General features: G+C 39.6%; 1 protein-coding gene across 8 annotated transcripts in view; it reads left to right on the top strand.

Annotated features, from left to right (window-relative positions):
• The window catches only part of Mapkap1 (MAPK associated protein 1), a 231391-nt gene that overhangs the window by 168115 nt on the left and 50228 nt on the right, over positions 1-13048 (top strand). For 6 of the 8 annotated variants that reach the window (XM_040286328.2, XM_078048219.1, XM_021723550.3 and 3 more), the window contains one exon: positions 5194-5301. The exons of the other annotated variants lie outside the window; for them this stretch is intronic. In XM_040286328.2, the coding sequence (XP_040142262.1) occupies positions 5194-5301 (108 nt within the window). The remainder of the gene's footprint in view (positions 1-5193; positions 5302-13048) is intronic. 8 annotated transcript variants of the gene reach the window in all.

Raw genomic sequence — 13048 nt, 5'->3', positions numbered from 1 at the left:
TGTCCCTGATCCTGGTTCCCCTTCTTCCTGAAGGACATCAGGCTTAGCTTCTGTAAGTCATGGTGTCTTCCTCTGTAAAATGGAATTTGTACTCTCCGTGTCTTATAAGAGTGAAGGAAATGATCTATAGAGAAGACATGGCCCAGCCCCTGGCATGAAGTAGGCCCTGTGTTGGTGAGGGGTGGTCAGGGATATGGTCTGGTATCCTGGTCAGTGAGTCAGACTCCCTGCTGACTGCCTCACAACTCTAGCTCAGTGACTCCTCAGATAGTCGATTGAGGTAGGTGCTGTCATTACCCCCATCTTACAGATGAAGAGACGGACAGAGGTCAAGTAAATTGGCCCAAAGTCATACAACTGAATTGCTGAGCCAGGACTCAGAATAAAGCCGTCAGGCCCACCCCATGCTGTCTTGCCTGTTGTGTGTGTCTATTGTCCTGTCCTTACACTGTCTGGCCTGAAAGTTGGCCCTTTTCTGAGGAAACGTATGAAAAAGTCTTTATATGTGAGGTCTTTTAAGTGGTATCTGGGCAAGAATTAGGAGAGAAATCGATTTGTAAGAGGCAGTTTTCTGTTTGGGTTTAGATCTCAAGTCACATCTTCAGCTCATCCACCCTGTCTTCCCCCAAATCAAGGCCCGTCAGCCCCTCCTATGCTCAGAAGTGGATTTCCAACTTGTTCTTTACTGTTATGGGAAAGCAGAGAATACCCAGAGCAGAAGGCAACACTCAGAATTCCCATTACTGACAAAATTTGGCATAGGCAGGATTATTCTTAAGGAAAAATGGGAAGGTCGTTCCAGATAGATAGGAAGATAAGGAGATCATGTCTTCATAAGGGGGCTTTGTTCTACCACAAACCCAGAATAAAGTGATAGTATGAGAGATTTGGTATGTGTGTACTTTGTTATCGTAAATTAGCATTTCACTTGAATTTATAGAAACCACAAGTTAAGTGATTCAGAATCCAGATGAATCCACAAATCTACAAAAATCTATATTTATAGTATAAACTATGGCCTTTTATAATTGGTCGATAATTTATAGTTTGTAAGAGGAAGAAAGGTTCAAAGCACATAAGCTTTAGAACCTTGGGCTTTATGTTCTCTTCCTACTCCCTATCTTCGTGATCTTGTGCAGGTCACTTCAAGATCCCAATGTGGAAAATGTGGATGATGACATCGTCTCCCAGGGTTGCTCTAAGGAGTCAGTGAGGTAACACACAGAGCGTGCTTGACACTTGATGACCATGTGGTAGAGATGAACGTCATCGTCCTACTAGGATTCAAGGAGAAAGTCCTCAAAACCACTTTCAGGAAGGAAACTGTTTTTAATAGAAGTATCTCAAAGTCCTTAAAAAAAAAAAAGGGTAGAAATGTCAAAATAGTGACATTTATGGCTGTGAGAGTAGGGTAGGGAGTTGTGGTTAAGGATAAGGGACCTTTCCTGGTGTTCGCTGACTCCCCTGGCTTCCCTGATCCACGTTTCCTAAGCAACTGCAAAGACTAGAAGGAAAAAATGTGCAAAGGAAACCAGCCTGAAATCCTCTCTGATGCCCAGGCCTTGGTTCTCAATGATCAGAACAGAGGGGGCATGTGGACAGCCCAGCTGTTGGGTAGGCTGACAGCTGGAGAAGTCCAATGCCAGGCACTATTCTCAGAGTGCCCATGCCAGGGCACAGGGTGACTTAAGATGAATGTCAGTCTGCAAGAACAAATTCTATCTGGTTTTGATTAAGTTATTACATGTGAACAGCCCATTGGAGATGCTACCATGTGTGATAATTATTTTATTCTCAGAAAAGTGATAGTAAGAAGTTTCAGAAATTGCGGGGGGGGGGGGTGGGTACCAGGGATTGAACTCGGGCACTCATCCACTGAGCCACATCCCTAGCCCTAGTTTATATTTTATTTAGAGACAGGGTCTTGCTGAGTTGCTTAGCACTTGCTACTGCTGAGGCTGGCTTTGAATTCACCATCCTCCTGCCTCAGCTTCCCAAGCTGCTGGGATTACAGGCATGTGCTACTATGCCCAGTGAGAAATTTGAAAACTTTTAAATATATATAACATTTGTTAAATTATCCTAGATAATAATAAGTACTTATTTATTATTAGGAAATTTGAAAAACACAGAGAAGCACAAAGGAAAAACAATGTAATCGCACTAATGTAACTACATTTTAAAATGTAATACATTTTAGAAATAAACACCTCATAGTGTTTTTGTCCCGTATGCTTTACAGTTGTAATCATCCTGCAGATTTTGTGCTCTAATCTGCTATTTTCAGAAACTAGCACAATAAAACTTTTTTTCTGGTACAGTGATTGAATCTAGGAGTGCTTAACCACTGAGCCACATCCCCAGGGCTTTTGATTTTTTATTTTGAGACAGGGTCTCACCAGTTGCTTAGGGCCTTGCTAAATTTCTGAGACTGGCTTTGAACTTGCAATCTTCCTGCCTCAGCCCGCTGAGCCACTGGGATCACAGGCATGTACCACCATGCCTGGTTAACATTAAATATTTTTGTAGGATAACTTTTAATGTCTTCATGATATTTCACAATATTTTACTTAGTCAGTCTCCCCATTAGACCTAAGTTCTTCCCAAATTTTGACTATCATTTTTTTTTATAAAATGAACAGTAAACTGCAATTATCCCTCTATATCCATGAGGTATTGATTTCAGGAACCCCTATTGGTACCAAACCTATGTGCTCAAGTTCTTTATGTAAAATTTGCATGAAACCTGTGCACATCCTCCCCTATACTTTAAGTCATCTCTAGGTTATTTACAATATCTACTACAATGTAAGTGCTATACAAATAGTTGTTAAACTGTATTTAGGGAATGCTAACAGTCTGTACATATTCAGTGTAGACATTTTTTTTTTCCAAAATATTTTCCAACCTCAGCTGGTTGAATCTGTGGCTGGTATAGATGGCGACTATATTATGGCTAAGCATTACCAGACTTCACTGTAAATTCATAGGTGTGGCCTCACTACCCCATACACATTGTGTTGCTGGGAGGTATTGGGGCTGGAGACAATCAGGGAGACCAGGCCAGTGTCTTAGAAAGCAGCTCTCCAGGTTCAGGGATGACTCCTTCTCCTCTAAATGGTCCAAAGAGGTCCACAGAGAAGTTATCTTGAAATTCACCTGTGCATGATATTTCTGTGAGTCCTTCCTACAGTGAATGTGCCAGGATCTGGTAATCAGCAGCAAACATGCCTATCAACCGACAGATGTTGGCACTGGCAGGTGACAGGTAGCAGGGATTGTAACAGTCACCTACATTTCCATGCTTTTATTTACATAATTTTTTTGAAATTAGAATTTTGCTCTGTGTGTTGTTGAAACACAATACCTTCTTGATTTAATGCTTTGCATTGAGTTTGAAAAATTGTGTTTACTTTTGAATATATAATTGCTTAAATAGTATGAAAAGGACTGAGTGTAAATAAAAACTCTGAGAGGAACTCTGTAAGCACTCTGGCAGAAATGCTAATATTAATTAGAGAAAAGATAAACATGAAAATCAAATGAACCTCTACAGTGCTACAGACGGACATAGAACACAGGAGAACTACTGGAAATGAGTACAATGCCCAGGACTGATGAAGGGGAATTACTGGACGTGAATCAACAAATTGACAGTGGCTGAAACATATCTAAAAATATGTTATCCACCTGGGAGCCCCACATGGCCTCTGCTGCTTTCCTTACATCTCTCCCACCTTCTTCTGTCTGACCAAACACACCTTTCAAAGTCAAAATAATAAGACAGTTTCTTATGCTTCTCATCTTTTCTCTTTTTGGTACCAGAGATTGAACCCAGGGGCACTCAACCACTGAGCCACATCCCCAACCCTTTTTATGTTTTATTTTGAGACTAGGTCTCGCTAAGTTGCTAAGGCTGCCTTTGAACTTGTGATCCTCCTGCCTCAGCCTCCCCAGGCATTGGGATTGTAGTGGGCACCACCATGCCTGCGGGCCTCTTATCTTTTCAGTTTCCATGAACAAATCACAGGAGCAGTCTTTTGTTTCTGACCATTGGGCCCATTCGTTCCCATTTGTTCTTTTCTGAGAAGAGCAACATTTTCATTTGGATTAACTAAGAAATATGTGAATAAATGTATAAAATGCCCCAGTGTTAGTAGTACAGTCTGCCCAAACCCTTTGATGAAAGATAGCTAGAATTCCTGACTTCCAGTTATTGAACTTACTAGTATCTGTTGTGTTTTCATAAATATTTTGACAAAAACATGAACTAGGAGTCACTGTCATCCGCATAACCTGGAAACCTGAGATTCTTTTTTTATGGTTCTGGGGATTGAACCCAGGGCCTTTTGCATATTAGGCAAGCACTCTACCACTGAGATAACATCCCATCAGGAGATTCAGTTTTTTGTTTTGTTTTATTTTAAGTTGTTATTTTTTTAAGGTGGACACAATATCTTTATAATACATTTACACGGTGCTGAGGATCGAACCCAGTGCAAGGCAAGCACTCTACCACTGAGCCACAACCCAGCCCTGAGATTCACTTTTTTAATTTTCATGTTTTTAAAATTTTATTTTGAATTTTGAACTGTATCCATATTAGAGTTCTAAACACTGTAATGATTGTTTAACTATTATCAATAAGTACCTTTGTAGCAGTGCCTCCTATGAGGCAGGTACATTCCTAAACAGACATTTTTCCTGTATCATCACTGATTTTCACAGTGACCCCTCGAGACATAAGGATTCATACATTACACATTAAGAGGTTCAGGGCTGGGGCTGGGGTTCAGCGGTAGAGCATTTGCCTGGCATGTGCAAGGCCCTGGGCTCGAACCTCAGCATCATAAATAAATAAATAATTCGTTGACAGCAACAACACAAAAGAAACAGAGGTTCAGAGAGGGTGGGTGACCTGCTCATAGCTAAAAACAGTGTGGCCGTGCTTGCCTGTAGGTCAGTCCGCCTCAGAAGCCACTTACCTGTCACCTGGTATGGGGAAAACTGAGTGAGAACAGACAAGTGTGGGAAACAAAACCCAAACTCTTCTGTCCTGGGTAACTAGACCCTTGAGACAGACTAGCGTTTTCCTATGGCTTTCCCAACTTTTCATCAGCATGCGGTCATTTCTAAATGTTAAATTCACTATTTCAGACTCGCTCCCCTCCTCCTGCCCCTTTGATCTTCCAGGCCCTCAGTACCGCCTGGAGAAGCAGAGTGAGCCCAACGTCGCCGTTGACCTGGAGAGCACGTTGGAGAGCCAGAGTGCGTGGGAGTTCTGCCTGGTCCGCGAGAACAGTATGTTGGCTGTCTCCCTCTGTGCCCACTTTGTCTGTTGCAAACATGCTTAGAAATCATGGGTTTGAACACTCGCTGGCCTGGCTTCCCTAGGCAGATTGAAAGTGGCTGTTTCCCAAGGCAGACTGCAGCCTCTGTGCCAGAAGTGTATCCCAGAGTGAAATAATAGATTCCGCGCTGTTGGCTAGAGTCCACATCCTGTTTAGCATCCTGTGATTCATATTTGTCTGTTGAACTGTGTCTTCCTCGGTTAGGAGCAGCCTTGAAGACAGTTTAGAAATAGGAGGCCCTTTCTGAGGCAAAGGCAGTTTTGTATGTAAAACAGCTGGGCCTGTATCGCTGTTCAGACATCAAGTTCACACAATTTTAGCCTTTTGAATACTTAGCAGAAGGCAGTGTTGAGATTCCTAGAGCCATATTGAGCACTTCTCTAACACTTCAGTTAATTCCTTTCCTTCTCTCTTCAGAGCTTCTGGGTTGTGAATTTTTCCTATCCCTCTTCACTGTACTCCCACGGACACAGAGGATAAGTGATGTGTGACAACAGATTGTCCATGGTCACTCCTGCCCAAGGGATTTCACAAGGGCTGTTTCTTCCTCCTGAGAAACTCTTTCTGCCATTCTGGTTTCTCATCCTTCACCTCAGTTTAAATGTCACATCTTCAGAGAGGCCTCCATGACCTCCCTTTCTCCCATCACCTAAGCCTGACCCACCCCTCGTTTGGCTCTTCCATTATACTCTCAGAGGCCATACTACTTTTTATTCATTGCATTTCTATTTACAATTATATGTATATTTATTTATATACACATTTATTATAAATAGATATATATAATTATAAATATTTATAAGTGTGTGTATATAAATAAATATTTCTATTTATAATTATATGTATATTTGTTTACACACATGCTTATTTATTTTTCTCAGTCATTGTCTGTCTCTCCCACTAGACTGTCAGGTCTGTAAAGATGTTATAGCATCTTGTCTTTCATTAATTCACTAGCCCACTAAAGACCGTGTGCTGGAGGAGCTCAGTAAATATAGACTGAAGAGTGAATGAGTCGTCGGTCTGTAGTCACACCACTGACCCTCTAAACCAGACCAGACTGCTGCTTTTCGACCAGGATTTCTGACACCTTTTTCTGGAGCCGCATGCACACAATTCACTGAGAGTGTGAAATGTGCTCTTGGCATTCAGCAGCAAAGTCTCAAAGCTTGGTGTCCGCACAGTCTGCAAAAATTGTATGTAAATACACAGCAGTAAAAATCACTGGTTCCCAAGTGATCCAAAAATGTTCACATAAATAATAAACATTTGTTAAATTGTTCTTCCCTATCAACAACCTAATATGTAAACATCTTAAAGCAAAATGTAGTGCTTGTTACCTACCCCATAAGCCAGAACTTTCAAGCAGAAACCTGGTGGTGGAAAAGCACAGGGAGAGAGACCCCAACACTGGCAGCAGGAGTGTAAGGAGTGCGCTGCAGCTGGCGCACCAAGCAGCATCAGAGTGCTTTCCCCAGTGTTTCTTTTTGGAAATCTGTCTTGAGAGTATCTGTAAAATGCAACAGATATTTATATATAATACTTTTCAATGTTATTTCTAGTATCTGACATTAGAAGAGTAGTCGGATAATTAGTGGTGTACTCCTACGTTGGAGAATCATGCAGGGTTTCATATGGGATATGCTCTGGGATCACAGTGAAATGAAGCTGAAACCAAGAAAAATACAACTAGATGTTTGAGAGTGTTTGTGTATATTTGGAAATTGAGACATAAGCTTCTCTGAACCTGTAGCTTAAAAAAGAAGTAACAGAAATTTGAAACTATTTTGGTGGGGAGATAATGAAAATTCTACATTTTAAAATTTGGGGTTATGGCTAAAGCAGCACTTTAAGGAAATTTTACAGTCTTCAAATTTATGTTACCAAAGAAAAACTGAAAAGTAATGAGCTAATAAACATTCAACTCAAAAAATTAAAAGGAAATCTAAATAAAAGGAAGGAAGCAATAAAGATAAGAGCAGAAATTAATGAAATAGCAAATTCTGAAACATCAAAAGGAATTTGGTTCTTTGAAAAGACTGGTAAAATTAGCAAAGCTCTAATGACATGGATCAAAAATGTGGAAGAAAAATAACAAGAGAGACAAGGAACAGGAAAGGAATGGAGACACACTACAGATTCTGTAGTCAGTATGCCAACAACACGAGATTATCTTGAAAACTTCATTCCAAAACTTTGGAAAACGTAGATGAATAAATTCCTGGGAAAAGACAACTTACCCAAAAAGACAAAAATAAATAGAAAACCTGCATGCTGAGATTCAGTTTTGAAAAATGGAATTAGTGATTCAAAACCTTCCCACTTAAAAAAAAAAAAAATCCAAGGACGATGACTTTACTGGCTAGTTCTACCCAATACCTAAGGAATGAATAACTACAGTCAGTTGTTCCAGAGTCTAGAAAAACAGATTACCCTCTCCAGTTCATCTGAAAAGGCTATCTTAAATTGTGGTTCCAAACCCTTGTAAAGACCATATAAGACAGGAAATTTTAAGGCCAATCTTAAAATATAGCTGTAAAATTCCTAAACAAAATGTTAAAAAACTGACTCCAGCATTTATTAAAAGAGTTATATGTTCCCAAGTTGATTTTATATATATATATTTTACTTGTTGATAGACCTTTGTCTTTTTTATTTATTTATGTGCAGTGCTGAGAATCGAACCCAGTGCCTTACACATGCCAGGCAAGTGTACTACCTTTGAGCCATAGCCCCAGCCCCCAAGTTAATTTTTTTGAGTTGAATGTTTATTATCTCATTACTTTTCAGCTTTTTTTTTTTTGATAACATAAATTTGAAGGCTGTAAAATTTCCCTAAAGTACTGCTTCAGCCATATCCCCAAATTTGAAGAGTATAGACTTGGTTTACCATTATAAAACTCCAGTCCATACGATTTGCCACAAGAGTTTAGTAGTGAGAGCAAGAGAGAAATAATTTTGATGTAATCTTAAAGGAAGAAAATTAGAAGAATAAAAAGGAGCACATATAGGCTAGTCCCAACAACATAAAAATGAAACAAGCAAATAAAAGATATAGAAGAAAAATTGGAAGGATTTTTCCGGTTGACAAGATTCCAGGTAATTCATTTTCCTTTCTTTTGGTACTTGTACTTTCCAGATTTTCTGAAGTGAGCATACATGACTTTCTAAGAAGAAAAGCGGAAAAAAATAAATAAATAAGGGCAAGTTCACATATGCAAGACTATATGAATGAGTACATCCATTAGTGCTCTTCTTGAGACAATTGAAATTTCAAACCATTTATACAGACATACACAGTACCACACCATGTCATGACATGTCAACAGGAAAGGTTTGCCAACACAAGCCTTTGCTTTCGCAGCTTGCTTATCTAAATCCTTTACCTGATAAAAATAGATAATGGTGCCCTTCTTCCTTGTCATTTTCCTTCATTCTTTAAAGATTCCCAGGTTTTTTTATTTGGTGGGGGGCGGGAGGGGGTGATGCTGGAAATCAAACCCAGGGCCTTGCACATGCCAGGCAAGTACTGTAGCACTGAGCTACATCCCCAGCCATTTTTTAAGTTTTATATTTTGATACAGGGTCTGCTAAATTTTCTGGCTTGCCTAGAACTTGAGATCATCTTGCCGCCACCTCTTTAGTTGCTGGGGTTACAGGCCTGAACCACCAAGTCCAGCTTAAGGCTGTCATCTTAAACATACTTGGGGAAGTAGTTCACTTATAGAAACTTTGTAGTAGATTCTGTTTCAAAATGTTGACCTGTTTTTATGCAAATAAGATAAAGTGTATTATTAGAATCTTGGTAAATAGTTTGGATAAGTAATACACATGTAAAATTTTTTTTCAGATAGTACAAAAGTCTATAGTAGAAACTAAGCCTCCCTCTTCTGTTCTGTTTCCCTCCGAGAGACAGCAGTTGTACAATCTTTCCAGGGATCATCTGTACATGTGCAGTCATTCTGGCATGTCTGTGAAGAGTTGTGTGTGTATATGCAAGCACACATGCACACACTCATGTTTGTATTCCTCCATTTTTAAAACCACAAATGATAGCAAAATATTATTGCACTTTTCTTTTATCATTTTAACAATTTATAGAGATTATCCCATATTGATTCACATTTTTTCCTACATATAAATTCACCAGTTTTTTAACTGTGTAGAAGCACAGTATTCCACAATATGTTGTGGTTTCAGGTTAGTTTTGTTTTTGTTTTTAGGATGAGGCCCAACTTTTGTAAATAGGAAAGAAAAGCTGAGAGGATTCATGGGTAAAGCTTTGAAATCTGTGCTCTAGTTCTTATTTCACTTCTAAGTATGAACAGTCTTAATTTAGTTGTATGACCTCTGTGAGCCTCAGCATCTCTGTCTCAAAGGATTTATAAGATACTTGTAGTTCTTACACTTTGTGAGTCAAAATCACTGTTAATGAAGGAAGCCCTTGCCAGCATTTACAAGGGTAAAGGCAGACAGTTGCTGAAAATCAGAGGAATATTATAACTAGTCTTATAAAATAGAAGTAAATTATGAAAACAATACATTCTTTTTTAAAAACAATTTTTGTTAGGTGTCGATGGACCTTATTTTATTCATTTATCTGTATGTGATGCTGAGAATCAAACCCAGTGCTTCAGGGGCTGGGGATGTGGCTCAAGTGGTAGGGTGCTCGCCTGGCATGCGTGCAGCCCAGGTTTGATCCTCAGCACCACATACAAACAAGGATGTTGTGTCCACCGAAAACTAAAAAATAAATATTTAAAAAAAATTTCTCTCTCTCTCTCTTAAAAAAATAAATAAATAAATAAAGCAGTGCTTCACACATCCTGGTAAATGATTAACCCAGCCCCAATATGTTCTTTTTTTTTTTTTTTAAAGAAAGAGTGAGAGGGAGAGAGAGAGAGAGAATTTTAATATTTATTTTTTAGTTCTCGGCGGACACAACATCTTTGTTGGTATGTGGTGCTGAGGATCGAACCCGGGCCGCACACATGCCAGGCGAGCGCGCTACCGCTTGAGCCACATCCCCAGCCCCCAATATGTTCTTTTTACCGAAAGAGATTGTTAAATTTCATTTATTGTTTTGTGGTACTAGGGATTAAATCCATGGACACTTTACCATTTAGCTACATCCCCAGCCCTTTTTAAAATCTTTAATTTGAAACGTTTCTCTCTAAATTGGAGAGTGTAGCCTCGAATTTATGGTCTTCCAGTATCAGCCTCCTCAGTAGCTGGGATTACAGGCTTACACCATCATGCCCAGCCAAGAATGATGTATTATTCTCCAGTAGCTACCAATTAAGAAGTTGGATTAAAACAAAGAAAAATATATTAAAAATTGAATTTTTTTCATTTCTCTTGGTGTGTTTGATCAGGACAGGCTCATTATCCTTAAAGTCATTTTTAAAATGTAGTTATTTATTTACTTTTGGTACTAGGGATTAAACCTAGGGGCACTTAACAACTGAGCTATATCCCCAGTCTTTATTATTTTGAGACAGGGTCTCACCAAGTTGCTAAGAGTCTCTCTAAGTTGCTGAGGCTGACCTTGAACTATGATTGTCCTGCTTCACTTTTCAAAGTCACTGGGATTACAGGCATGTGCCACCATGCCTGGCCATGAAAACCACTTTTGAAGTGAGCTAAGTTATGATCAGTAAGTATTAAGCACTGTGTAAAAGAATGTGCTGAGGAGCCAGCCTACCTCAGTTCACATTCTGACCATGCCCCTTCTAGTTCTGGGACCTTAGACCCTTTACTTTTATCTCTTTTGGGTAGTTGATCTGCCCTGTCAAGTTGACAGAAGGATTCAGTGAGTTTTAATCTTAAAGAGCTTAGAACAGTACCTGGTCATAATAAGTACCATAAACATTAACTGTAATTAATAAATAATGAAAGAACAATATTCTGGGGCTGACAGAGCAGATGGGCACAGATGTGGAGGTCTGGACTCACAGAATTGTCAGAGCCCTCAAGGAGATGTAAGGAAGGGTGATCCAGATGGAGGGAAGGAGAGTGCTGGGAGGGGGCTGTCTGTAAATCCATGTCATAGGACCAAAGAACTTAGAAGCAGGGTACTTTCCAAATGTGTTCTGGTGTCCCAGATTAGCTGTATACTTTGTATTTGATGAACTGTTTGCCATAAGTGTAGATAAAAGCCTTTCATTTTTTTTTTCTTCAGAGGAAGGATAGGGCACAATATTTTGTATCATCCACATCAAAGGGTATTTTTTAAATTATTTATTGTAAGGCCCTGTGCTAGATATTTTGCAAAATGCTTTCTCTTTAGTTTTCATAACTAACCTGCAAGACATTCTCGTTGTAAGGAAAGGTTGTGACTTGTTCAAAGTTAGCCAGCCAGTAACTGTCCTAAATTCTAAGACAGCTGTCTGATTCCAGTGCCTAGTCTCAGGTTGTTGCTAAACTTTCCATCCCAAGAATAGTGATAACAATTGTCTTTATGCATTGTGAGAAAAAAGCTTGCAAATGAAGCTCATACAACAAGAGTATCTGCCTCGGGACTGAGAGCTAACATTTGTGCTTGGATCTTGGCCTAAATAAGAAAATGACAAGCCAAAGTCCTTGAGCTTTCCAGTTTGGATTCTTGTCTGATAATCTACTGCATCCTTCAGCCAACTGTCTGCTCGAAGCTGGAATCAGACCAGAAGGAAGCAATGAGTACATTATGGAGAGGATGTAACATTAGAAGACTTCTATCCTTTTCCAAGCTTCTATATAAATCCTGGCACCAAACAGCCTCAATTTTCTTTTCTGCCAAATGTTCCTGGTAACCTTTCCCACTGATCATATGTGGATAGCCCATACAGGTTCTTGAAGAAAGAACCAATTTATTCCATAGCTTTAAGAGAGAAACTCTGGAATTTTCCATCATCAGGGCCAAAATAGGCATGAAATTAAACTGGCTTTAGGAAACACCTAAAGTGTCAGATACCATGTCTTTCTGGTTTGTCGCTCACTAGGCTAAGCACAGTGTTTAAATAAATCATAGTCACCAGGATCAGGCAGACCTTGGGTAAACCACTTGTAACTGCTGACTTCAGAAAAATTGTATCACCCCTCTGAGCCTTAGTTTCCTATGTAAATGAAAATGATTGGATCTATTCCGCAAGATTTTTCTGAGAATTGCATGAGATATGGGTGCCGTAGTATAACATTTTAGGCTAGTGTGGTCATCACCTTTATTTTATAGAAGAGGAAACGGGCTCAGGGGTGAAGTGGTTTGCTAATGTCACACAAATAATAATGAGGAGCCTGGAGAACTGTGTCTTCTATCCATTAAGTCTGGTGAAAGAGCTGAATCTAATTATTTTATTTCCTTAATAGAAGCTGCTGTAAAGAGGCATCAGTTGCTTTGTAAACGTCAGCTTCATCTCCTTGGGTCTCCTTTTCTTTTGAAGGAGATTCACAGATGCTAAGACCTTCCACTATTGTCAGTACCTTATGAACTTGTTAATTTCCTTATTTTAAGGTGTTCTGAGGAAGGGTGTGTGGTCCTCCAGGTAGACCCCATGGCTAGGGAGAACATCTGAGGGTCACAGTCTGAGAGTCCTCATTCACTGTCTTGAAGACTGAGGAGGACAGGCAGTTCCTTCTAGAAGGCTCTCCAGACTACTCACTGGGCTCAGAATCCCTCTCTGATCATTGATTTCATTGCATGAATTTGCCCACTCCCATAC

Source organism: Ictidomys tridecemlineatus, chromosome 4 (genome assembly GCF_052094955.1).
Source record: "Ictidomys tridecemlineatus isolate mIctTri1 chromosome 4, mIctTri1.hap1, whole genome shotgun sequence".
NCBI classification, from domain to species: domain Eukaryota; kingdom Metazoa; phylum Chordata; class Mammalia; order Rodentia; family Sciuridae; genus Ictidomys; species Ictidomys tridecemlineatus.
The sequence above is the reverse complement of the archived record's forward strand: the minus strand, read 5'-3'. Positions and strand labels throughout refer to the sequence as shown.